General features: G+C 54.1%; 1 protein-coding gene across 3 annotated transcripts in view; it reads left to right on the forward strand.

Moving 5' to 3' along the window:
• Positions 1–27,021, forward strand: part of LOC104037330 (protein CEPU-1) — a 365,392-nt gene that overhangs the window by 311,881 nt on the left and 26,490 nt on the right. For all 3 annotated transcript variants that reach the window (XM_075723131.1, XM_075723130.1, XM_075723132.1), the window contains 2 exons: positions 257–489; positions 23,220–23,345. In XM_075723131.1, coding sequence (XP_075579246.1) covers positions 257–489; positions 23,220–23,345 — 359 coding nt within the window. The remainder of the gene's footprint in view (positions 1–256; positions 490–23,219; positions 23,346–27,021) is intronic.

The following is a 27,021-nucleotide window of genomic DNA, read 5'->3' on the forward strand; positions in this document are numbered from 1 at the left end:
TCTGTACGTCTGGAATCATTGTGAAGCTCTTGGGCAAATCTCTGGAGCCATCAGTTTAGATGCACATCGGTGCCCTGAGCACCGCAGGTGAAGTGCTGACATTGTCCTCTTTGGGCACTCAAAGCACTTGGTCTCTGAAACTGCTTCTGGCAGCGAAGCTAAAAACAGTGCCGGGAGGACCAGGAGGGGCTGGGGAAGGGAGGGCAGAGCGCCCAAGAGCAGCGCGCTGATGGGTCACCTCTCTGCCTCTCCCCAGGTGCTCCGTGGATAACCGAGTCACCCGAGTGGCCTGGCTGAACCGCAGCAGCATCCTCTATGCCGGCAATGACAAGTGGTGCGTGGACCCTCGGGTGGTGCTCTTGGCCAACACCAAAACCCAGTACAGCATCCAGATCCAAGATGTGGACGTGTACGATGAGGGCCCCTACACCTGCTCCGTGCAGACAGACAATCACCCCAAGACATCGCGTGTCCATCTCATCGTGCAAGGTAAGAGGAAGGGAATTCATAGAGGGGTTAGGCTTGGTGCTTTGATTTCTGTTCCTCCCTTTTGCCCTGGTGTCTTCTCCTCCCATTGCTCCTACGTTGAGCATGAGCTTGGTGCAAACCTAGAGGCTGATGGACAGGCTTGGAGAGTGCCAGTGAAGCCGGGCGATGCATTTACCCAACCTTCCTGGAGCAGTCACGGGGCTCTGATACAGGCAGCTCTGCCTCCTGAAGTAGTCACCAGCAAACCCGTGTTGCCGTTTGCTGTTGTATTTTGATGGGTTTTCTTGTTTTCCATGCTGGAGGCAATGCTTGAAGTAAAACTTGTGCTGGGGGAAAAGAGCGAGCTGGCAGATTTGTGTACTTTGCGGGGGTGTGTGTATGCCTAGCAACAATATGTGTTTGTGTGTTGAAACCGCACTTCTGGGAGGAGGAGGAGGAGGAGGAGGAAGGCTGGCATGGGGTGGCAGAGCGCTTGCGGTGGCTAAGCGTGTGCTCGCCGAGGCTGCGCAGTCCGCCGGGTGCATGCGTGTGCTCTTCAGCAAGCGTGCAAGCACGCACGGGCGCTCGGGAGGGGACGTGCAAGCGTGGCCACGTGCAACGGTCAAGCAGATGGACGTTCGTGCAAGGGAGCTCCTGCGCCCACGCTGCGGGACTGGGGGGGACATGTGCTGGGCAAGGGGAGCCCGCGTGGTGGGACGTATGGGGCCCGCTGGAGGCAGCCTCGGGGAAGATTAATGGAAAATTTCTAATCCTTTGCTAGCAACCTTTTTTCCTCCTTCTTCTGTGATTTGGCCAGGAGCCCTCTTAGCATGACACACCGGCTTGAGTATTGGAATCTCATCTCGGGCTAATTTTTGAATGCTGATGGGTGTATTGATTTGGAAACAAGCTGGGTTAAAAAGGTATTGGTCTTGTACACAGAGTTGGGTTGAGCTAATCCGCCATCAATGTGCCAGGCCCTGAGTGTTATTGACAGCCTAATGAATAGGAGGGGGGAAAAAACCCAAACCCAGGGCCTTTATTTTCCCCCCTCCCTCCCTCCCTTTCCGTTTTCTCTTTCCTCTTCGAGCAATCAAGCAAGCTAAACAGAGCTGGGCTTTCTCCATCTCCTTTAACCGCGGAGAAAAAGCGGATGCATTGCCAGCCTGGGTCCTTGCCGTTTATCTTGCAATCTGTTAATACCTGCCTGAGTTTCTTAAGCCGAAGTCGATCACCCACAAGTTCTGAAGCCGCTATCAGGCGCTGGGGTGATGCAGGATAATTTCTATCGGCTCTCTTCTGATTCCTGTTTCCTGACCTAAATTTCCCATATCGCCAGACATCCAGGTCCATCCCTCCTGTGTCTTGCTGTATCATTAGGAAGAGATGTTTGGGTACTGGAGGAAAAGGTCATATCTTAACTCCTTGCAGCAGTACAGTTAAGCACTGGAGGATTCAGTGATGGGCTCAGTCCTGTAACATGCTGAATATCCTCGCCACTGCCAAAAGAAATACCGGCTCTCGGGAGCAGGCCCCCTAATTTCAAGAGCTATCGCTTGGCTCGCTGACGTGGTTCAGCCCCAGGCAGCAGCTCAGCACCACGCAGCCATCGCTCACTGCCCCTGCCCCGATGGGATGGGGGAGAGAATCGGAGGAGTAAGAGTGAGAAACACTCCTGGGCTGAGATAAGAACAGTTTAAGAATTGAAATAAAGTAAAATAGTAATGATAATAATAACAATATAAGAATGATAATAACAATATACAAAGCAAGTGATGCCCAATGCAATTGCTCCCCACCCGCCGACCGATGCCCAGCCAGTTCCCCAGCAGCGATCGCGGCTCCCTGGCCAACCCCCCCAGTTTCTATACTGCCCATGACGCCGTATGGTATGGAATAGCCCTTGGGGCAGTTGGGATCAACTCTCCTGGCTGTGCCCCCTCCCAGCTTCTTGTGCCCCTGGCAGAGCATGGGAAGCTGAAAAGTCCTTGACTGGCATAAGCCGTACTTAGCAACAACTAAACCATCAGCGTGTTATCAACATTCTTCTCCTACTAAATCCAAACCACAGCACTGTGCCTGCTACTAGGAAGAAAATTAACTCTGTCCCAGCCGAAACCAGGACACTCACCCAGCCCTTTCTCGGGTGGAAGGTGGCAAGAGCATGACGTGCAGCAATGCACTGGAGCAGGACATGAAAGTGAATATCGTGTCCCATTAAAGGGAAGCCTGCCTTAATGACCCTGACTAAAATTCGGCTGGGCTGCCAGGATTAACTCTCCTGCCTTGGAAAATGGGCCCAATAAATACGCAAGCTGGTATAATCCTGTCGTGAAAGACATTCAGCTTGTGGGAAGCGGCGCTTACCTTTCCCTCCCAGGAAAGCAGGGTGTCCAAGCGCCGGATTTCGGGGATGTGCCAAGTTCAGCACGTGGCTGTGGGACCTCCTGCCCCTTCCCGCAGCCTGATAGGCATGGAGAAGCGGTGAGAGGAGGTAGGAAAGGGGGTCTCCCCTTTTAGACAGGGTTAGTCCAGGTGAAGCCAGAAAGAGGGAGGTGTGCGGGTTGCTCTAAGCAGGTCCTGACTGTCCCCTTGCTGCACCAGGAAAGGGCCTGGGGGCACAGGTCTGCAGGCAGGAGCACTCCAGCCTCTCAGGATGCAATTAAATCGTGCCCCGGGGCAGGCTGCGCTCTCCAAAGGGACTGGCCGCGGGGGGGGGCAAGGAGCTCTTCCCCTTCCAGCCGGGATTTCAACAGCCTGCTGCTCCCCGAGGCGGGCGGGATGTGTATCAGCCAGGGTCCAAACACCCTCAGCCCACGCTGTGCATCCCTCCTTCTCCCCAAATTTGGGTGATTTCACTGGGAAACAGCCATGGATGGAGGGAACGAGGAGCTGGGGCATCCCTGGCGTCTGCCAAAGGCTGCTGGAGGAAGCGGTGCTGTGGGGGGAAAGAGCAAAAAACAGAAGAGGGATGGGGTGGGAGAAGGAGCTTCCTTTAGGGTGTGAGGGTTGGGGATGGTCCCCCAAGGCAGCAGGAGAGAATCAGCTAGAAACCACCACCAACCAAGGATGTCTACGCTGCAGCAAGGGAAGTGCTGCACATTTATTTCTAGGTTGACTGTATTGATGGCTGAGATCCCAAAATAGGTGGGTAGAAGGCACCTCAAGAGCTAATTTAGCCCGTCCCCCTGCAACGAGGCAGAGACATTGCTGGCAAACACGTGGGAAAGCTATTCTTGAAAATCTTTAACAAAGCAGGTTCTTCAGTCTCCCTAGACAATCTATTCTACTGCTTCGCTACCTTTATAATTAGAAAATGTATAGCTAATATCTAACTTAAACCTTCTTTGTTGCAAATGAAGTGGAGTTTTTCTCAGCCTATCCCCGGTGGACGTGGGGAACAATTGATCAATGTCCCCTTTGTAACAACCTTTAGCTTTTGGGAAGGTTGTTACCGTGTTGCCCCTTAGCCCCCTTCTTTCTGAAATTATGCACGCTCCGTTTCTCCCACCTTTCCTCATCGGTCAGGCTTTCAGAAACACTTGTCAGTCTTGAAATCCTGCTGCAAAAGGTGATTGCTGCCGATCCAGGAATAGCAGGTTGGTGCATCTCTCCTTCCCGCTGCCGGTGAGCCTCTGCGCTAATGTGGGACAAATAAGCCCAGGAACGAAATGACAGACCCTTGGCATTAAATGCTTCAAAGTTCAGACCTGCTATTTCAGAGACTGCTTTAAATGGGGTCAGGCTCAGTGTTGGCCATGCCAAGTTGATGTGAGCCAACATAGCTGCAAAAGGTACGAGGAGGTTCTTTGCACCTGGATCTCCCCAGGAAAGGAGATCCCAGGCTACAGCTGGACCTAAAATGAACCGCTCGGGGAGCGCCCATGTCGTCTGCAGCGTCTGGAAGGTGGTCCCTGCCTGTCCCACTTGCTCAGCCCTCATTTCTTCTTAGGAGGAGTTGCCATAAGACCAGAAAAAGCACAAGGAAGCAGCACTGCCCGTGTTTGCAGGAATTTGCTTGGGAAGAGAGAGGTGTTTCTGGGTGAAAATCCCACAGAGACAGAATCCAGGGAAGCCCCACTTGCAATAAGCAAGCTCTGAACTTGGAGGGAGGCAGAAACCCAAAGCGAGAAAAAGGACTTGGGCCCCCTTGACCTCTGAGGAGTTCCCTTCCTCTCCTCTCCTGTATCCCACTGTGGTTTCCTTAGCAAGTCCCACTTCTTGCCCCTGCAGCAGCATCTCAGGCCCAGCCTCCCCCCTCTCCCCGCTCCTGGTAAGATCCTTCAGCTCTTTAAGCTGTTCTCCGGGTTCCTGGGTTTAAAAGAGAGAGGGGAGGGAGGAGGAGGAGGAGGGTGTCTGGCAAGCTCTTATTTGTATTGATAATAAGCCATCTCCAATGCGCGCCTGCAAAACACTCCCACTGCCTGGTAAGATGCATTAAGGAAAGTTGGCCTTATCTCAGCGTGGGAAATGGACTTGGGGAAGGAGGCAGGGAGTTTAATCTCACTTAGGCACACAAATTTGCATGATAGAAAATGGTGGAATTTTAGTGCTTAGAAAGAAAGAAGAGGAAAAGAAAAAAAAAAAAAAGGCAGGCAACTGGGGGATATTAGGCTTTCTCGCTTCTTTATCAGTTTCCCTGGCCCTATCTGGCTCTTTCTGTTGTCACTGGAGCAACTAATCACCCCTCCCCTTTTGTTTGGTGTAAATGAGTTTTCCCACTCCTTCCCAGGCCCGGGTTAATCTGCAAATCCCTGCTTTTGTTTGGGAGTTAATTACCCGCTCGCCGGAGTTCGGGGGGCTGCCCCGGTGGCGGGGGCACACGTGGGGTGCCGGTGGCACCTCGTCCCGCCCCGGGAGCGTCGCTGCCAAGGTGTGCGCCGGTGAGATAAAGCTGCCGGTGGGGCTGCGGTGCCCGAGCCGGCTTTGTTTCAAGCGCCAAACTCTGCCCAATTAATTTTCCTTTGATGCCATAAGCCCCTTTCGCCCGCGGGAGAACAAGGATGACTTTTTTTGCGGCCGCTTTTCTGCCTCGCACCGGGGTGCGGGGGAAACGCCTGCCCTGCCGAGCGGTTCACGTGGCAGCGTAGGCTGGGAGGAAGGCTCAGTCCCTGCAGTCATCATCGCTCTCATCCAAAGGCCTCAAGATGGCTTGCAGGGAAAACAGAGTAGATGGGAATGCATTGCTTGCGCCTGGGGTTTTTTTTTGCTGGAGATGCTCAGAGCCTTCCTGACCGCGCTCCGCCCAGGAGCTTTGGTGCCGGAGCTGGGGGGTCCGACCAGGCACCCGTGGGGCTGAGCCTGTCCCCTGCGCCACCAAAGCCACCGCGCTGGGGGTGAGGAGGGGCAGAGGGATTTGCCCAGGGCTTTTCGATAACCCAGCGGCAGTGAGGGTGTGCAGACTCCAGCCATGGGCTGGGGTTTCACGCTGGGTAGGGATGCTTCCCAGCAGAAACCACGGGAGCTGCTTCTGGCATGGGTTTTTCTGGTGCGACCGCACCTTTCCCCTGTGAGAGCAGCTGTCCCTTCTGGAAGCAAGAGCAGGTTTCCATAATGCCTTCTAAAAGGCATGCGGAGAGCGTGGAGAGCCTCCCCAAAGTGGCGGGGGGAGGAAACCAGTGGCACGAAATCGAAATCCTCCCTCGCTTCGCCGGCGCTCTCGGCTCCTTTGACTGATGCGTTCTTTCCCCGTCTCTCTTGTGTTGCTAATCACCGTCCGTCCGTCAAAGCATCTTTTCCTTTTGTATCAGGGCTGTTGTTGAGGACTGGAAGTCTCCCACGCGCTCTCGCATGCTGTCCTAGTTGTTGGCTTTGCATCCCCATTTCTCTCTGCCCCCACGAGCATCCCCTCTTCTCTGCTGCTCCCGCATCCATCGCTGCCCTCGGATCTTTCCAGCTCCTTCCCAAGGTCCTCGCTTCTCCGTGGGGGCCCGTCAGCCCGGTGGGTGGGTTTAACCCGCAGCCGTGCCCGTGGGTACGTACGTAGGTACCGGCGTGCGGCCGGGCAGGCTCCCTCCGGCCTCCCCCAACTCACTTGACCTCTTTGCAAATCAATTTAACATCTGCGAGGCAGAGATAATAATTGTCACCTACTTCACAGGGGGGTTGATGAGGATTAATTCGTTAATGTCGACAGAGGTCTTTGAAGATGGAACGCGCTATCTGAGAGCTAAACGTTATTATTAATTAGCAATTATATCGTGGGGCGGGAGAGGGGAAAAGCGGAGACTCCGGAGCCCGTGCTGGAAGCGCTTGCTCCGGGCTCACACGCCTGCCCTCGCTGCAGCCTGGGGCTGCGCTGCCGGAGGGAGCCGGGCACGCCGCGTCCCGCCGGGAACGTGTCCCGCTCGTGCTGCGGCGCGTCCTGCTTCCCGGAGGAGCACGGGGGCGAGCCCCGCTGCCGCGGGCGGAGTGAGATTGGGAAGGATGGGGAGGTGAACAGTGCTGGAGTGCATTAACCACCGTCCTCCTTACAAACGCAAGTTGGTAACGGAGTAGTGATGAAGGGAAGGCGTCCTCCATGCTTGCCTGGCATCCCGGCGATGCTGGCGGGCTGGGCACCGCCAGACCCATGGGAGGATGAATCCTGTTCCCAAGGAGAAATAATTGGCAGGAGAATGGAGCGAGGGGAAGGAAGGAACCACTGATTCATAGGACACACGGACCGTTCTCATTTCCTTCGTGTTCTTTTTTGCGTACACCGAGGCCGCGGCTAATTCCTCTGTTTTCCTCCCCTGTCGCTCCGCCGCCGCTGTAATCCGGTGCGTTGCGGGGTTGCCCTAAGCGGCGCCGACACGAGCCCTTCGTGGTCCCCGCCGTGCCCTGGTGCTGGGACAGCACAGCGATGCTGCGGGGGCCGTTTCCACCCCCGACACCCCCGTGGCCCTGCTCTTTCCCCCCTCCCCAGCTGCAGCTGCATGCACTTTTGCGGCGGCAAGGCGAGCTCAGCGTACCTCACCCTCCGATCGCCCCTCTTCTAGAAAATAAGAGCCTACTCCTCTTTGAGCCTTTCTGAGCGCGCGAGCTGCCGCAGCCCCGCTCACCCGTCCTCTCCAAACGCTTTCAGGGAGAGGTCGCCTGCCTCACCCGGAGCCATTCAGCAGCAGCTCCGCTAATCCCTTCGGCGGAGCGGGTGAAACCGGGAGGCCGGCGGCACGCCGCGCCGGCAGCTCTCCCAGCGGGGCCGGAGGAGGGCTCGAGTCGTCCGCAGGTCCCGTGCTCAGCCCCTGCACGGCGGGGTCCTTCCCCAAGGATTTTGCCAGCCGAAGGGGCGGCACGGCAGCAGCGGCACCCGCGCCTCCGGGATGCCACGTCGGGCATCTCCCCGCCGCTGCGTACGCTTTGCAACGTACCGCCGTTCGGCGCGATAAAGCCGGTGGCGGTTTAATGAGGTCGCTGCAGTTTAATGTTACTGCAGTAATCTCTTTTGTTTTACTACATTAAAATATTTGTGGTGGAACGGTTGGACCACTGTAATGCGATATCGCTACCTTAATGTTATAGTTACCATGGTGACGCTAATGGCGGCTCGATAACATTATTGCAATTTAATCTTGCGACAATAAAATTAAGGGTGGAACAGTGAGACCTCAACAATGTAATGTTACTACAGTAACAGCGTTGTTATTGTAACCGTGGGAGCAGAGTCAACTCGTTGTAGTGTAACATTGGTACCGGCGCTTTATTGTTGCTATAGTAACGCGGAGCATCCGCCGAAAGTCGCGGCAGGGGATGAAGGGGAGGAGACGTCGCTGGCACGCCGGTACTACAGCTACCCCAGGGTTGTCAGTACAGGAAGGTCACGCCGGTATAAAGTCACCTTATTTGCCTAATTCCACAGTTGTGGTGTTTTTATCGGGGCCTTTCTTCTTCTCCCGCTGTTGCCGGCGCTCTTCGGAGCGGGTCTGTTCTAGCAACAGTGACTCTGCGGGGAAGGATTTAAAGCGCTGCCTCCATCTAGTTCCAGATCCTTCTGCCCGGCATTTTATAGCATGTGGCTGTTATGGAGCGATAACGTTTTATATTTATATGTCATCTTTCATCGTGAAGGATCCCGGCACAAGCTACAAATTATTGCCGTGCTGCAGGGCCAGGCAGGCAACCCGGCGCACGCTGCGTGCGAGAGGAGGGGGTTTCATCCAAGGGCACCGGGGCTCGCTTTGCTGCCCCGGAGAGAGCCGAGCACCCATACCCGAGAGCCTCCTGCGGTTAGAGGGCTTATCCAGAGCCCCCAAACTTCAGAGGCAGAGCTGGGGGTCTTTGTGCATCTCCAGGCAGCAGCCGCCGTCGCCTGGGTGGGCACGGGGAAATCTCCCCTCCCTTCCCACCCGGCAGCACAGCTTGTGTCAGGGCTGGGAAGGCTTAGCGTAGGCAGCCAGGCAGAATTGCCGCTGCAAAAGGCGTTTGTTATTGCAATGCTGGTCGCTGCGCGGTTCGCTCCGCAGCTCGGCGTTGGGTTTCGTGCAGCCCCAGGCGTGGGAGAGGTGGGGTCGGGTACGGCTCGAGCGAGCGGTGTCCTGGCTGGGGCTGCGGGATTCAAGGTCTTGGAGCATCTCTTCCTCAGGCTCGCTGGGTTTCATGGGGGCTCACGCCCCACAGAAATGCTCTGAGGCAACTCGTACACGTTGGTAGAGCGTGGCTGCTGGGGTAGCTGTTGATTTGCACAAGGTGAATCCTTTGCAGGTGACATCTCTGTGCCATGCATGGGCTCGCTGCAGTTTTCTCCAGCTTCCAGGGGAGGGAGTCAGAGCTGCTGATCTGTCCCCAGCATCGCGGCCGCATCCCTGCTGCATCCTTCGTCCTGCCCAGGCCCAGCACCGCCCAGGGATGCGCAGTTGCCGTGCCACCGCGCCTGCCAGCCGGGTTTGATGCCCCGGTTGCTCGCTTGCCCCCCTGAACTACCTACACCACCTCCTCTCCTGCTTGGCAGACAGGGATTTATCCTCTCCTTTGAGCCCCTGTGCTCCCTCCCGGCTTATCGGGAGATCTCCGTCCCTTGACAGCTCTTCTGGGTGCATTTCAAACCTGAATGTGCGTGCGCTGCTGCATGCCTGCCCACGTTCCGCAAGCCCAGCCTCCAGCCCTCGCACAAATCTGGGCCTGTTCAGCGAGGCAGCTGCTCGGCTCCCCATGTGCATCAGCATTTGATCTCTCTCCATGGGTATTTGGACTCTGACCACTGCAGTAATTCCTTGTTTGTCCTTTAATAAAAGACCCGTGAGCCCCCTTGACACCCGAGCTGGAATCGGTGGGACCTGGGGCGACCTGCATGCCAGCTCTTCGTGGCAATCTGGTACTGCATCCATCCTGCCAAACCGGCTCCTCCGGGAGTTACATGTTTGAAAACATGAGCAGCGGCTCATCTCCCATTCAGTGTTTTTCTCCATCATTTGCTTTATTAAATATTGATTTTCTGTTGCATTATTAAACCTTAAGTCCCGAGCATAAATTCAGAGTTGATACTTTAATCTGGCTCTTCTTTTTGGCCTTTAGAGCTGATTTTTCTGGCCGGTCCCCCCAGAGGCGAGTCCAGAAGCGAAAGCCTGTTGCAGAGGCTCGGGGAGTTGGAGAGCAGGAGCAGGGGGCTCTGCCCAAGGGACTTTGGTCTGTTTGGTGCAGCCTTTGCCATCAAAAGTGGCATCCATGGGGATCCTGGCTTGCAATCCTGCACAGACCACGGGTGAAAGGATTTTGGGGAGGCATCGGCCAAGCTTTTCAGGGAAGTTTGCATGTTATCGGCTGGGGGAAGGACATAGCCCTCTCTTTTTTTGATAGCGCGGAGAGACTGCAATCTGAAAGGGGAATTTCGTCTGGAGCCACTGCGTGGGCAGAGTGGCAGCGAGGCATCCCTCCACGTGCCCTGCTCTGTTTGCTCCCTAGGCGTTTTTGCTGCCTTGCTCTGCTAAAATTGCCATGCTCAGGAGCAGTGCTCTCTGCCGGGGAAGGCAGCCGCAGATGGCGATGTCTTGTCCTAAATGCATCTCTTAAAACGCAGCTCCTGGGCGATGCTGTGCAAAGCTGCGCTTTTCTACCGTGCAAATCCCCAGCAAAACCAGAAGCTGGCCTCGGCCAAAACTCCAGGCAAAGCCAGAGAGATGCGGCTGGGGGGATTGCCGCCAGCACCAGGCTCCAGAAAGCCCCTGGCCAGGTGGGAGCAGTGCAGGTGGCCACCGGCACGTCCTCGATAGCCAAGGTGGGTTGCGTTGACCCGCACCGGCTGGGCCCCGCTCGCCTCCCCTTCCCTATCAGAGAGCTGCATGCAGCCAGCCGCTGCCAAAGCCCCGCGCTGCCAGCAACCAGGTGTCTGAACATGGTTCCAGAGCCAAGATAACTCCACGGCCAAAAAGGAGGAGGGGAGAGCAGTGTGGCAGTGCTGGCAGGTTCAGGAGGATAAAAAAAAAAGGAAAAAAAAAGGGAAAAAAACCCAAAGAGCAGGCTTGCAAACGGCTTTTGGATACCCATCCAAACGGGGCATGCTGGGCAGCACAAAACCAATGCCTGGCAGCCGGCGCGCTGAGCAGTGATTTAAAACCAGGCTCCCAGCGGCAGGGAAAGAGGCAGAGGGGGAAGCAGATGTGAACACAATGCTGGAGATAAAGGAGAGGCCAAGGGAACAGCTGCCGAAGAGCCAGCCCGGCCCTGCTGCCTTCCATGGCGGGCACCGAGTGCTAGAAAACCTCCAGCAAATATCCACGAGCTTAAGAACGGGCTGGAGGGGCTCACTGAGCCGGTGGGATGATGAACGGGAGGAGCAGGGGCAAAACGTGGTGGTTTCTGCACTGGTTTTGCTTTGGTCTCGAAGGAGAGGTTGAAGCTTGTAGAAGGGGAGTTGCACTGAAATACTGGGAGAGTTGTGGTCTCATTTTACCCTTCTTTTGCTGCCTGTTCCGGTGCTGCAGTGGAGGAGAAAGAGATTTATAAAAGGAAAAAGGGGAGGAAAAGTGGGAAGCGGAGAATAAAAAGGTAAGGACCTTCAGAAAAGACATAGAAATACGGTCCTTCAGACAAGACGTGGAAATGTCGTCCTGAAATATTTCTGGTATGGGTTTTCCGGGTCTGGCTGGTTGCTTGAGAAGCTGGTGGTGTGGGATAGCAGTGAGTCCCCTCTGCCCCCCCCCCCTCGGAAACGAGGTGGCTTTGTTCATTAGTGCGGGGCCAGATCCCTGGAAGAGCCCTACAGCACGGCCCCACCGGGTGCAGGCGAGAGGACGGGGAGCTCTCGTTGCTGTAGGTGGGCCCATGCGCTCATTTTTCACGTCTGGCTTGCTGGTCCCATCATGCCAGCAGTAGAGACGCCCAGAAGATTTCAGCTCTGGGTTCCTCTCCTTTCTCTTGGAGCATCTAGTGTGAGACCGGGACGAGGCAGTGGAGGTGGCAGCCCCCGTCCTGGCTTGCTGTCCGACGTGAGATGAGACCAACAGGTCTCAATCCACCCCCTCCCTGCCAAAGCCTCCCCATCACCAAGCCCTCACAGCGAACGTGCTCCCCGATTTGTACCCAGGGCTGTCCTTGCCTGCGCCCGCTTCGAGATGAGGGGTCAACAGAGATGTCTTCGCCATGGTTTGCCCTCCTTGTAATCCCTTCCTCTTCCCAGCCAGCCCAAGAGCTTCAGCCTTTGATCCTCCTCCTCTTTTGCAAACACTTCTCTCCGCTCGTGGAATTAAATCTCTCTCGCAGTGTTTTTTCCTTCCCTATCTTTTCTTTTTGGCCGAGTCTGAAATACTTTTTTTTTTTTTTTTTTTGCTCCTTCAGCAGCAGGGCTATATAATTGATGGCCTCGCCAAGCTTTCTGAGCTGAACATTAAACCCTTCCTGCCTTGGCTCCGACCAGAGTTCATTACTTTCTGAAAAGCTTCATTGTCTGTTTGTGCTCAGATGATTGTTGTTGTGGAGGGGAGGATGTTGTCAGCAGAGAGAGGGGAGGAGGGGCTGGATTTGGCCAGGACTGCTTTGCAATCAAATCCCGCTCTCTTTCTTTTTAGCAAATTTTCGAGTGGAAAAGACGTCTTTTAGCAAAATTGAAATACCGGCACCTTCCTGAAGGCAGGAGTACAAAACTCAGGCCCCTAATTAACACGCAGCAAAAGGTTGTCTCGCTCGTGGGGGTGGTAGGAAAACGCTGCTTTGCAAATTGCCTGGGAGAGCGATGCTCAGCCCCAGGCAGGCGGGAGCAAGGAGCTGCTCCCATCGCCACGGGTTTAATCCCTGGGGTTCTTGGTGAGCCTGTCGTGGTCGTCCCTCCCAAGGTTTTGCATCCCAGGAGCTGCCCTGGGAAGGGCGAGCCCTGTGCAGTGCTGGCAGAGTCCCCCCGGCACCATGACTTCCATATTCTGGTGCTGGGGGTCACTGGGCGGGTGTGTTTTTGCATGATGCAAATGGCTTTCTGCATCTTTCAGCCTTTGCTGGCAAGATGAAGCAGAAGTGCTTTCTGTGTTTTGCCCTACGCCAATGCTTCTTCTGGCTCCCCGTCTACCTCTGTGGTTTTTCAGCACTTAAAACACAGCAAGGCTGAGGTGATTACAAGGATTGGAGATGCAGTGACACTTCCCTGCCAACAAGTAATTGATTTATTAAAGACATTACAATACATTCATGGTTGAGCGTAAGAGTTTCCTTTGAACTCGCTCGAAAATCCAAAGGGATTGTGCCTGTTTGCAAGTACCGCGGGCAGAATAAATCTGCGCTCCCCCATCGCCTCCCCCCCGGCACCACCGCAATTTCATTTCCCTTTGACTGGCGCGAGTAAATATCACAGCTCGACAACTCCAGTCCAGTGACTGGTGTGATCCAATTTAATAGCATTTAAAAATTCAAAGTGATTGTTAGCCAAATGGAAATGTAAGATTTCATACCCAGCCTGCCTTGGGGAGGAAAGGAAGAATGAGGGAGGGTGCAGGGGATGTAGACAAATGGGCTAGATAAAAAATAATGGAAAGTAACTTAATTAAAGAGGCTCGAGCCAAGTTAAAAACAGTAATGATTTTGAATCGGAGAACCACAGGTTTTAAAAATGAAAGGGAAAGAGGAAAGAAAGGAAAGGAAAATGCGGATAAAGGGCCTCCAAAATGATTAAATGGGAGGAGAAGGAGGCATAGGAAGGAAGGGGTAAAAATAGGGCTTCCATGAAAAGCAGGAGCACATGGGGAATATACAGTGCCATTGATGGGGCTGGGCATTGGAAAGACAAATAGGGAAATTAAAGGATGTTCTGGGGGGAGATAGCTCCCTGTGGCTTTTCTGGCGTTCTCGGAGGCGCGAGGGTGGCCAAGAAGAAGGCTCGAGGGCTTCGTTTAGGAGGAACGGGAAATGTAGGAGCAGTCCTAGCGGAAAAGGAGAACAGCCCCCGCGTACTCCAGGCACGCCGACATCCCTGCCTTGCGGTAGCGTCACTCCCTCCTTTTCCTTTGCTTTTAACTCTGTCAAACATCGCCTGTTCGGGTTGAAATTTGGTAATGAAATTTTAGTTGCCCCTCTGCGTACGCAGATCTCACTGCTGTGCTCTCTACCACCCGGTGACTAATTTTTAACCGCAGTGCTCTTGTCCTGTGAGGCCCATTGGAAATACCTGCGGGAAGGTGTCGTCCTCGGGGAGCATGAGCTGGGGAGGTGAATTAAGGCAGCAGAGACCAACCCCACCTCTGCCTGTGCTGAACTTTGAGAGCTGAACCTTGCAGTGCCAAGACTGCTCTTTTAAGGGCATTTTAAGGTGTGGGAAGGATGGTGTGCATCATCACACAGCCTCCGGCTTGTTGGTGTTTCTCCTGCTCCTTTCTGGCAGTTTTGGCCAAGCCTTGGGTTGATCCCCTGGGTTTGGGGCGGTTGGTGTGTCAGGTCGGGGTGGTACAAGGTGCCTCGTGACCTTTGGCTGCGCAGCAGGGTGCAGGACCAGAAGTACTTCACGGGAGGAGCGAGGAAGGCTGGGGAAGCTCTTGGAGCCCAGGGAGGAGAGCCTGCAAGAGCTGGGTTGTGTAAAGAAGTGACTAAGGGGAGGGAGGAGTGGACCAAGGCAGCTTTGGGAAGGTAGACCTGCCTCTGCCGGAGCGGTGGATGGGTTCACAACTCTTGAAGAGATGTGTTCCCATGGGGACAGGAGGAGCGGCAGCATCTGGAGGCATAAATCACCTCACCTGCAGTTTATTTTGAACTGCTGGGCCCTGCTGACCTCCCGCTTTATAAGCAGACGAACAAAGGGTCTGGTCATAAAGAGAAGCCTCCAGACCACCTAATCAGAGAATAATAGGGCTGTGCGCCCTGCCCGATGCATTAATTTTTCACTGGAGTCAAAGGCGATCACGGGAAGCCCAAGCAGAGGTAAAGGCTCCGGCTGGAGCATGAGGAGGCACCTGCAAGGGCTGGAGCCCAGCGAGCAGAGGGCTTGGGAAGGACAGGAGGAAAGGGGCTGTTGGGGACAAGCGGCGATGGCAATGTTGTGCATCCAGCCCTGCTCCCTGCACCAACGAGGGCAACTCTCTGCACATCCACCTCTTGCTCCCCATTGCATCCCTCCCCTGAGCTGGATACCGGCATGGTGCCTAAAGGTAGTGTGCAAGTGGTGATGTCTCCTTTTTCACGTGTTCATCGAGAGCCCCGTGGGGCAAAGGCTGTATTTTTGTGTCTTATCGGTACAGCACCTAGTGCAGTGGGGTCTGAGGGTGTCAAAGATGTCGTAGGGGAGCGTGGGAGGGGAGGCGGGATGTAAGTAGTTGGATAAATAGAGACGAAAGGGGCACAGGTAGACCCAGAAGATACAAAGAGCCTTCAGTTGCAGTTCAATCAAAACCTGGGGCTTTCACTTGGTTCCACATTAACGCCACGAATCTCGATGGTTTTTGAAGTAAAACTGTCAGGCGCCCGGCGTCCGTCGCAGTGTTTGGGGAAGCGCCGCTCATCCTCCTGCAAGGGCGGGCAAGCTGCCACGCTTTTCTTGGGCACGGGCTGCGCCGCTCCTCGAATTAGATTAGTGTCAGTGTGGAAAGTGTAATCATAAACACTTACTTTGTGCTCGAGTCAGGGGAGAGGGAGCACGAGTGCGAGAGCGCAGAGATAAGAACAAATATGCAAGAGTGTAGTGTGTTTTTAATGGAAGGGAGATTTATTTCTCTCTGTGTCTTTTTAAGCCTCTAGATAGATCATAAAAAAACCCAACCCAACCCACACACAACCTGTCTGCCTGAAATAGCCGAAATGTAATTTAAAGAGCATCATTTTAACTAATACTTCACTTCAGAGACACCTGCCCTATATTCATTGGAGATGCAGGCTGCATTAGAGCATCTGATTTATCTTTGGAAAGGATGTTTGAGCTCCTTTATTCCTGCCAGGTCCCTTTTGACAAACGAAGTGGTGCAGGGCCGATTCGGCGTGCTCGGCCCTCTGCGTGACGCTCGCTCCTTGTGGATGGAGAGCTGGGGGGGCACGGGGAGAGCCCCCCACTCTCCGGGAGCGGGGCTGGGAGTGGGACCTGCACCGTCAGCGCAGGGCATGGCCCCTTGCCCTCTGGCTGTTTTTGGGGAGAGGAGCTGGGGTTTCACACCGAGTTCAGCAGGACAGCGTGTGCTGATGGACCCGATGAGGAATATCGTGTAAACTTGCTGCTCGTTGGTACAGGAGACTCCAGGTTGGCTGGGAAGTGCTGTTTGCAAGAACATCCGCTCGGGATGCGTGCCCTAAACTAGATCTGTGCATCTTGGCTTACGTGAGCTCTAGCAACGCAAAGGACGTGGCTAGTAGGACTGTCCCTATGCAGAAATCTCCCCTCCTGCAGTTCCTGTGACCATAGGCTCTGGGTATCTTATCATCTTGTATGCTGTTGTCTTCGTAATAAGCATGCGAGGAAGGGCAATACTTGTCGCTGCGTTGATAGAGAGATGAGACCCAAAGACATGGAGTGTTTTGCCCAGGACTCCTCTGGAGCGGGGAGTGGTGCAAGCATCAAGCCATCCTTCTCTGCAGCTTGTTGACCTGCAGCAAGGAGGCTTTTATAACATTAGAAAAAAAAAAAAAAAGGAAATTCCACAAATCACGATCTCCTCCTGGAATGTGACTCGGTAGAGGAGAGGATCCAGTGTTATCCTGCACCCCTCAGGAGATGGCAGTGCAGGGGCTGGTCCCAGGCAGCCTCGACAGCTTGCTTCTGCTGGGGGACAGCTATCGAGGACAAGGGAGTGTGGGGACGAGCGGGAGGAAAGACGGGGAGAGGAAAGCTATTGTCAAATCCCTAGCTCGCCCTTTCTGATCTGAAGTTCACTTGTAATATTTTTCTCGACTCGGGCTGCTAATGCGTTTTGTTCTCCAGAGTGCGTATGGCCCGACTTCCCGCACAGCCTTTAATTAGTTTCTGGATGATGACATCTCCGCTGAGAATCATCTCGTCGTGTCCCTCCGATCTCAGGGGGAGATAAAGGAATCTAATAAAGACATTCAGCGTTTCTGGGTGATGGGTTTGACAAGCTTTGTATTAACAAGAAGTCGCGTTCAAACTTCCTCAGGTGCCCTTGGCATGCCGCGGCTCGTCCCCATGCGGGGACTTTTCCCAGGGGGTCTGACGGAGCCTCCACCAGCGCCTGGGGCGATGCGAGGGGCAGAGTTGGGGACCCTGCAGCCCCGAGCAGGGCGAGACGGAGTCGCTGTCGGTTTGCTGGTCGCCGTGGGGGTAGCTGTGAGAGAGGCTGTCGTGCTTTGAGGAGAGGTGTCAGTGCTGCTGGAAAGATGATGCAGGTGTCTTAAGGTTTCGAGATCCTTCAATTTTCTGCTTTTTATGAAGCGTTGCTTGACTTGCAGGGGGGAATCCCAAGTGGCTTGGGGTGCAAAAACTGGAAACGAGATCCTTGCTCCGTGTGGCGTGCATGGAGCTGAAAATGAGATCTGTCTAGACAGGGAGTTGAACCATCGAACAGTCCTCGTTCGTCTGCATTTCTTCATGGTTAGCAATGCAAAAACTTTATTCTTCCATCTTTATGGGGTTCTTTGGCCTTTTGGGTGTTGTGGTTTTGGGTTTTTTTTTTTAAAAGAGGAGTATGAAGTAGTTTGTAAAGGAGATCAGCATCATTAGACTCCTTTTAGAGAAGGCAACAAAATCCAGAGCAGTGCCACGAGTTCCTTCGGGCATTGTAACGTGAAAGCAGAACTCAGGTCTCCCAAACCCGAATGATGGATTCTACCTGCTCTTTAAAGCTGCTTATTAATAGTCATGCTAAGCAAACTGTTGCTTGATTCCCCAAAGGCGTGGGGCTTGGTGTCAGCTGTTTCTTCCTTTTTGTGGTAGGAAAAAAGATGTAGATCCCTTCAGAGCCTTGAAAGCAGGGGACCAAATCCAGCCAGGCAGCACCCCGACCCCTTAGGGTAATGGCAATCGGGATCCAGGTTGGTGACCTGGACGCATCCGAAAGTCAGAAAAAAGTCCTTATGCTGGAGACCTGACTCTGCTTTCGTGCCATGTTTATTCTGGCGTATCCCTTGTTGACTGCGGTAGGAGTATCACTGATTTATGCTGTCGTAAGTGGAATCAGATTGGGCTCCCTTTTGGCACTTAGCTATAAAGTTTGTCTGCAGAAACCCTGCTGCTTATGTGGTGAATTATACCCGCGTTCACAAATACTTTACTAATGAATGATTGGAAACGTCTTGTTTCCCCCCTCCTCCTCTGACTTATTACGATGCCGTGCTGTATAACCTGCTGCAGACACGGGCGTAAAAAATTTTGTGTCCTCCAAGCTCGGAAGAGCTTTGCTGCAACAGGAGCCATTATCTACTTGGGAAATCATTTAGACACATCTCTGTGCCGTATGACACATCTCATTATGCCTTGCTTTAAAACGAGCAATTGCCATTAGTTATTTATTAATTGCTTATTAAAGTCGTTACGTATGTCCTCTTCATTTCCAGGCTGCTTTCTTCACATCTTTGGCTGCCGCCAGGTTTGCGCAGAGGGGGGCTCGGTCCCTCGGCAGAGCTGAGCCGAACCCCGCAGGCGGGTGGGGAGGGGGGTAATTGTGCAAAGCCAGGGCAGAGGCAGCCCCGGGGCAGGATCAGCTCCTGTGATTGTAAGGCTTTTGTATACAAGCCTACGTGACGGAGCAGCGTAGCTGGAAGCAGGCTCTGAGGCTGCGTTTGCCCTTCCTCGTACCCCGTGGACTTCAATACGGCTCCTGAGCTGTGTTGATGTGATGGAAGGATGAAGCCCTCTCTGCTTTTCTCTTAATTATGGCTGTGTTCGAGTGGCACAAACTGATTTTAAAGCCCATTATAATACACCTGTAATTGAAGGCGCAGGTCTCTCGGTTTGCTTTCTGCCTTAAAAAGCACAAAGCTTTTGAACACAAAAGAGGGAGAAGGCACAACGGAGGTGCCTGGCATTGCCGCAGCCGGACCGCCGTACCTTCTCCCGACCCGGCGGCTGCTGCCGGAGGAGCGGAACCCGCTCTGGCTGCAACCCGGAGGAGTTAGATGGGGAGCCCGATGTTGGGGTCCCTGCCCAGCACCCCGTCCCAGCTGGCCTCGGTGGACCCCTCCATTGTCAGTATGGGAGCACGGGCTCCGTCCAGCGCCTAGCATCGCCGCGAGCAGGGCTGGGGCACCCAGGGCTCTCGCTCGCCGAGTCCCAGAGGCAGGACCCGTGGTAGCGGCACTCTGCAAAACACAGGGAAGTCTGTGGGTGACAGCGGTAAGAGGCTGTTATTAAAAGCAGGAGCAGCAGCAGCCTGATGTTCAGGAAGCTGCCAGTGCACATCACAGATCGCCTGCAGAACGCAAGTCTGAATCTCCCTCTTTTTCTTTCTTCGAGATGCTTTTATAGTTGTTCTTTGTTGTTCCCTTTGATCTGGAGCAGATGTTGCTCGTGCTGGAAGATGGAGGTTTGCATGTTTTATGAGGGGGAAGCAAGGCACTGCTAGGTTTACCGGGAGAGCCCGCTCACTCGCAGGCTGCTGCTGGGGGCTGCACTTGGCTGGGGCAAGCACCCGCTCTGCCCAGCTCCCGCACAAGAAAGGATTTGCAGGTCTGGAAAGGTCACACGTGTGTTTCTGCGCTACTTGCTTGGCTCCCAAAACGGGGTAGAAAGGAGGTGGTTGAGGCAAAAAAATGCAATTACTCCTTGAAGGCACCCAGCTTGGTGAGGCTCATCTGAGGTCTCCTTCCCTGTCTCCGGTGGAGAGGTTGCACCAGATCCACGCTTCCCTAATACCCGGGGATCTCCTTGCCTGATGCGTGGCTGAAATTTGGGGTGCCTGGGGAGCCCGGCTGTGCCAAGGGGTGTGTCAGGAGCCAGCGGCAGGGACGCGGTGTCGGGGAGAGGAAGGCACGGGCAGCAGCATGGCCATTGCACGCAAGGAAGATGGATGGGGAAGTAACGAAGATAGGAGATGGCAGGGCCACGGGTTATGTGCATGGGATGTGTGAGCTTTGCACCTGCGTTGGCTCTGGGACGGGTGTTTGGAGGTGAAAACATAGCGGGAATATAGTCAGTGCCAGTGGCAGGAGGGTGTCTGCGCGCCGGGGAGTATATCTGTGTAGGCAAGTGCATATGCTTGGATCCGTAAAGACATATATCACCTGACTGAACATCCTCGAATGTGTAACGCGCCATATGGTTTGGTTAAATATTTAAGCAAGCTGCTTTCTGTCCCGGGGACTCCGTGTGTGCGAGCAGGCACCGAGTCCAGGCAAACTGGGGGCATGCCCTGGGCACCTGCGGAGGGCTGCAGCGGCTGAGAGCAGCCCAGAGACCTTTCCCATCATCGTGGCAAGGATAGGGGAAAAAAAGAAGTCGTCAGATCGATAAAACAGCAGCCTGTCTCTGGGGAAATCTGCGCTGTGTAACTGGAGCAGCTTGGCCAACACTGCCATGTTTAATCACTTCTGAGCAAGAGAGATGCTGAACACAAAAGGACTGCCCGCAAGGAGAGGGTTCCCACCTGGGAAGCCTGCATTTATTTAGCTTTATTTATTTATTCATTCCCATAGGGGCACAGCTCCATCTGCGTCCTGCGTTCAGCATAAGAAATTTCTCCCCTGCCCCATTGCTGCAGCAATGCCAACTGACGGTGAAAGCGTTCTAATGCAGAGGGAATGGGAGCGCTGGTGGTGGTTAAAAAATATTGAGTATATACTTGCGATCACTTATTTATTAAGGTTTCCCTCCCTAGTGTGGTAAAAGCCTTACAACATACCTGTTCAGTCTCCAGAAAGGCATTTTAAATAGTTTGTGTGGTTAATTATTCAAACGTTTAATTAGCATACAATAACTGTCGTGCTAAATCCTACCACTGCACATTTAATTTAAGGGTTAGCTAACGACTTTGCTGACGTTGTCGCTCTGGTTTACTTCCCAGCCATTCCTGCCTCATCTTGTCCCAGATGGACCGCAGTAAATTGCCTCTCCCCGAGCGTGTCCCGAACTCGCCGGGGCACGGTGGGCTTTTTTCCCAGCGCACGAGTGGCTCGAGCTACTTTTGCACTTGTCGGAGAGAGTTGCAAAGTCTCCCGTTGCCCGGCCAAGCAGCAACGCAATCACCTCTCCTCCTCTGCCTGGTCTTAGCAAAATTTAAATTGCCTGCTGTATTGCTGAGGAGGCAGCTGTAACGCTTGTGTTCCGGGAAATCCAAATTTAATTTGTTTTCTGTGTTTTAGAATCTGGTCAGTGGATTTGATTGCAGATTTTTGTCTCTCACCTGGGCAGGTGCAAATCCACGTGTGCGGTACCAGAGTCGTGGTGCAAAGTCTGACTTGATTTTTTTTCTTTTTTAAAGTCTCGGTGAGCTCTGCAAAACAAGCTGCATTGGGTTGATGTGGATTCAGTAGTTTAAAAACATCAGAAAGGTTCCTGTGTGATTTAGCAAGCGTCGCATTGAACATGATAGGTATTGCTCTAGTTTTTTTCGGGACTTGCGGCTGGAAGCTATTGCTTCTTCCTGGGCGATGGCGGGCAATTCACTGCTCCTCCGCTTGTCTCTCCCCACCTCTCTGAAATGGCAACGGTAATACCTCCTTGGCCTATTTTTGTTGTCCACACCGTAAGCCCGGTCTTTTTCAAGCGCACATGGGTTTCCTGGCTAGCGGTCCCAGCCTCGCCAGGAACACGGCAGGGCAATCGTAGCGCCGTTGTAATTAATTGCATCTCCTCAATGGACTACCTGGCTGTTGGCAGAGCATCTCCCAGCTCCGTGCGGGCGGGTGGTCCCAGGAGGCATGTGCTGTCCCCTTACGCTGGGCTTAATGACACTGATGCATATTAATATTTCTTTCGGTGTCGTCTTCATGCCCTCCACCGTCTTGCCCCACAGCCCCCACTGTTCTGGGAGCATCTGATCTGTAGTTGTCCTCTGGTGCATGATTAGCAGATTAGCCGTCGTGCCCAGAGCAGCAAAAAAATGAACTCCCAGAAGCCCTTCAAAACAGAGAATAATTCATTACCCACCTTGATTTCCACTTAAAATGTACTTTAACTACACTTCCAACTACAAACCCTAAATCACCCTCATGTTCACAAAAAATCCATCATTTTTTATTTTATTGCACGGCACTGGCATGACATAATCCCTTCCAGAGCGTCTTGGAGTGCTTTACTGATCAATAAATTACTTACCTGCACAGCAGAGGCAATGCGTGCAAGGCCATTGCAGTCATTCCAGCTCGGCGCAGCCCCGGGGAGGTGGGAGAGGCAGGCGAGGGGTGCTGGGGAGTGGGGTCCAAGTCAGGAATAGGGGTGTTGCAATGGTTTGGGCTGCAGCTTCAAGCGGGTCGATGAATGGGGCTCGCCCAGGGAGGGAGGAAGGAGCAGGATGCTTTGCAAGTGATTTGTGACTCTCCTGCAAAGCGCCGCAGCAGGGTGCCAATCCGCTGCTAGGCTCCGGAGAATGGCCTGAAAAAAAATAAACCGAGGAAGGTGATGGTCTTTATTATGTTCTGCAGGTGCAGGCTGATAACAGCAGCCGATCGTTTTTCTCGTAGAAACCCCAGCCCTCCCTGGCAGCCGCATCGCGTCCTCCGCTCGCACAGCGGCAACGGCCGAGCGCTCCCTGCTTGCTCCTCATCCCTTCCCCTTCTCAGCCCCACTCTCATCACCCCCCGTCCTGTGTGTGTGTCCCCTCTTCGGGTCTGAGCCCCTCGTATCTGGCCGGCTCCCGAGTGTTCACGACGGCAGTGCCAATGCAGCGGGATGGCTTTCATCCCCGATTGAATTTCCCTTCCTTCGCACAGCGGTAGACCTTAGAGGCTCCTCAGTAGAGTTGTCATCTTCATGCCCAGCTCCTCTTGGTGCTTTTCTGGTTGCAAGGGCGTGACGGAAAGCCTGCACAGCTGCAGAAAGACCTGCAAGCCATGTGCGTACTTTGGGTGCTCTTGTTGTGCCAGGAGCGACTGCTGCCTTTGGGGGAGTTTGAAGGGGGTGGATGGTGTTTTCTCGGTAGGATGCAGCTCTGCTGGGAAGGGTTCATCACGGCTGGGAGGACAGGATGAGTGCTGGAAGCAGGGTGGGGAAGAAGTACCATCTCAGACACCATGGAGGAGCTGTCTTGAGCCTCCCTAAAATGACTGAATCCCCCCCTGGCTACAATTTCTTCCCACTTCAACCCTGACTTATCTGAGCCCCTCCTTTCCCCTGTGTGTTCCTGTCAAGTCAGATGGGACTGATGGGCTCCTGCATAGCTTGTCGAGCTGGAGGGAGGAAGGCAATTCAGCCTCCTTCACCCACATTCTGAGATTTGAGTCAGAGCAGAACCGATTGCATTTTCATTTCCCTCTTGGTGTCATTGCAGTGTCTCCGAAAATCACCGAGATCTCTTCTGACATCTCCATCAATGAGGGTGGCAACGTCAGCCTCACCTGCATAGCCACGGGCAGGCCAGATCCAACAATCACCTGGAGACACATCTCGCCCAAAGGTAAGAGCCAAACCTTACCAGAAATATTCTGGGAAGGGCACAGCACCATTTGCGAGCGGCTGGGGAGGTGTCGTCGGCTGGGTTTGCGTGGCGCTTCAGTTGCAAAGAGAAGGTGACGTGCATGGAAAAGACGTGACTTAATTGGTGACTCCGGTGGAGAAACATCCATCTTGGTGGATGTTTCCTTGGGAGAGGAGCTTACGGTTTTGCTCGTGTGGAAGGCTGGTAGTAGGTACCAGGTCGGGGTTCTCGTGCTTAGGGATTGAATGTGCTTGTCCGGCCCTGTTTTGAAAAGTTTTCAGGGAATTCTCACACGTTACTTCAAAGGAGGACTGTAAATAGTGAAAATGAGCAGGAAAGCACACAAAGCATTAATTGGTGGCCTTGTTAATTGGTACACAAAACGTGAGCAAAAACTGTGTGGGTGTGACTGCTGGGAAGCAAATTCCCACATGTGCCCGTTAGGGAGCATATTATTTCAAAATCCCTTCCCAGATGGTTTTTGGCATTTGCTTTGCGTTTTGCTGCCCTGTTATTCCCAGGAGGCTGCGAGGTTCTCACCGGTGAGCTGGGGATGAGATCTGGGGGCTTGGGGTGGGATGAGCCCTCCGGCTAAGGGGCAGTGCCTGGCTCTGATCATCGGATCCCGTGCTAAGTTCAACCTCAGTCGTTTTTCCCCCGAGGATTTTACCGCCGTGGGCTGTTGTCCCAGCCAACTGCCTCAAGTTCTCCTCGGGGCCACCCCGGCCGGGCTGTCCGGCAGCCGAAGGAGACGGCGCAGTGGCGGCGGTGATGGATGGCGCCACGTCTGCTCTCTCTGTTCAGCTGCCTGACGATGGCTGCGGTGTCTCGGTGCAGCTCCATTGATTTTTTTTGCTATTTGTCTGCGCTGTAGCAAACTGCTGGGCCAGATCCATCACTCTCTATAGCCCAGGCAGAGAGCAAGTTGAGTCGGCGGCATCTCAGCCCCTTCCCTTGACAGGAGCCTCTGTAAAAACCATTCCCCCCGGTGCACGTGTTGGCTTATCCGCCTTAGGTGGTCGTGCCTCCGAGACGGCGGCCTTCGGTCGGAGTCTGCACGGATGGGTGATGAAATGCAGGGCCCAGATCCGTGTGCTCCTCTCCGGCCCCGAGCATCTATCCATGGCACCGAAGTAGCTGTCGCTGCATCTGTCACCATCAGGCAGCGTTTATGGTTGAGGCAGTCCATGTGCTCCCACCTTGAAGCCTTTTTTTTCTTTCTCCTCTTCCCCTTGTCTACCCTGACAATGTCTTTTTGTCTCGCTTGAGCTCCTTGCCGCCTGTTTCTCACGTGCAGCTTGTTTTCCCCGCAGCCCCGCTCTCCTTCCCGCATCCCCTCCCGCTCCCCCAGGACCCTCCTCTCCCACTGCCGTGCCCCTCGCTGCCTTCTCCCACATGCCATCCATCCTCTCCTAACCAGGCTCCCGGCTTACGATGCCTCCGTCTTTCGCGAGGGCTATTTTCTGTGTTTGCTGCCATCCAGCAGGTTTCTTTCCCCAGGGAATCTTTACCTGCGCTTGAACCAGATGTTTCCATTTTACTTAGGACTTAGCTGCTATGGAAACTGAGGATGCACCAGGAGAGGAAGAGTGAGCTAATCAGAAATTACCTGTGGTGCTGTGTAATTTGCAGCAGCAGCTCTTACCTGATTTTGGCCATGATTAGGCATTCTGCTTTCAAAACTCACAGGGAACAAATGATCACAGAGATTTACTTGAGTCTGCTCTCCTGCTGATGGAGGGTGCTGAGCCCAGAGGTGGCCCGACACAACTTCTGCCCGTCTCCGTAGGCAGCCCCTCTGTTTCTCTCCCTGGGTCTGCCAAGCCACCAAGGGGGACCTCTGCTTCTCCATTTTGCATTCAGCGCGCGTAGGAGAGACGAGAATTGGAAGCGTGGGGACTGAAATGAAAGCCAGGGCAGGTGCACAGAGGTGCTATAGCAGATGCCGAGACGGTAACCCTTTCCCTAGTAGGTTATACTCTAATTTGGAGAGCCAGGAGCGAGCGGGGACCCAAAGCTGGCTGCCAGCTCCTCTCTCAGTTGTAGGTCTGCTTCGCTTCTTGTCCCCGGGGAGGTCTTGAGCGAGCCGCCTCCTGTTCCTTCTCGCTGTCTTTCTCCATCTCACTTGGAGTTGTGGAGAAAAGGGACCAGGGAGAATTGGTTAAGGGAAAGCTGGTGCATAATTTAAGGGTTTACAGAGCGGATGGGTAAGCGGCTCTCACCAATGTCGCTGGGGAGCGGCTTTGATAACGCTGTCTGTGCCAGGCACGGGCAGACCGGTAGCTGAAGGAGCCGGTGCCCACGCTTACGCCGGCAAGTGCTCCTCTGTGCAAAGGCACTTCATGAGCTTTATTATTTTCTTGGCAGCTGTAAGTCTACTGTGCAACTCTTGGTGGGAAATGGAGCAAATAAGAGTGTTTGCTCACCGGAGGAGCGTGCGGTCGGGTCCTTCAGAGGATTTACACCGGGAGCAGCCTGGCCCCGTGGTGACTGATCTCACTCAAGACCCTTTTCCAGCCCCTCCCAGCTCCCTTGACCGCTCGGCTGTTTTCTCCACCGTGCATTGCTTTGGTCTGGTGTAATACGCGTTTAGCGGCTTGGTCTGGTGAGCTCTGCTGAATTTTCGCATCTGCAGTTATTGCCACGTTACGGAAGTTGTTAAGCCTGGTTTTGAGGCTCTGTTTGGTTTGGGGGCTGGAAGACTTCCCCACAGCCGGGAGCAGGAGAGCGTTTTCCCTGTGTAACTCAAGAGCTGAGTGAACCTGAGCAAGAGAGTTTTCTGCTAATGAATCGCACAAGTGCTGGCCCTGTCGGTGCCTCCATCGCCGCGCAGAGCCTTGCGCAGTAGCTGGCCCTACCTGTGCCCATCCTCATCCTCCTGCCGCGAGCAAAAGCAGGATGCTGGCTCTGGAGAAGGGTTTTGTGAACCCGTGGCCAGTCCCGTCAACATGCGTTACAGCCTATCTTCTGTCCCTCTGCCTCACCCCTCTCTGTCCTTTTTTATTTCTTCTCCCAGTCATGCTGTACTAACCCACGGCAACTCCTGTTAATGCAGCTGAACAGGTTGAGGTGGAAAAAGAAGGGGAGCTGGTGCAGTCACAGCTGCTTCTGCCTCGGCGGAGGAGGCTTAACCGCACTGGGGCTCTGCCCTGGGCTAGGACACCAGGCACCAGGGCTTCAAAACGCAGCTCACCAAAACCATACCGGGAAGCCAAGCTGTGGCACGCGATGGGGCAGCTCCATCCCCCCTTGGCACCCCTGCGGTGCCAACACCATTAGGACGGTGGTCAGGAGAGGTGAAGAGCAGGGTGAAGGGAGGGAGGAGGGCAAAGAGGGAGAGAAAGGTGGAGATAACCATGGTCAGGATATAACATCCAGCATGAAAGCAGCAGCATCTTTCCAGAGGAGATGTAGCTTGTTCAGGGGACTTGGACACTGGGGTCTGAAAGGCAGTGTTGTGCGTGCCCACGCACATTTGTGTTTGCACCCGTAGGTGCCGAGCATCTATTTGTTTCGAAGGCTTCGGATGTGTTACGGCCCCCAGCCTCGCGGCACCGATGCCATCTGTAAACTGCGGAGAGGTCTTCTAGTTAATACTCTGGTTTTGGTCACTCAGGTGTTTCCATAGTTACTGGGCTCTTTATTTATTTTTTGG

The sequence above is a fragment of the Pelecanus crispus genome, chromosome 19 (genome assembly GCF_030463565.1).
Source record: "Pelecanus crispus isolate bPelCri1 chromosome 19, bPelCri1.pri, whole genome shotgun sequence".
Classification (NCBI taxonomy): domain Eukaryota; kingdom Metazoa; phylum Chordata; class Aves; order Pelecaniformes; family Pelecanidae; genus Pelecanus; species Pelecanus crispus.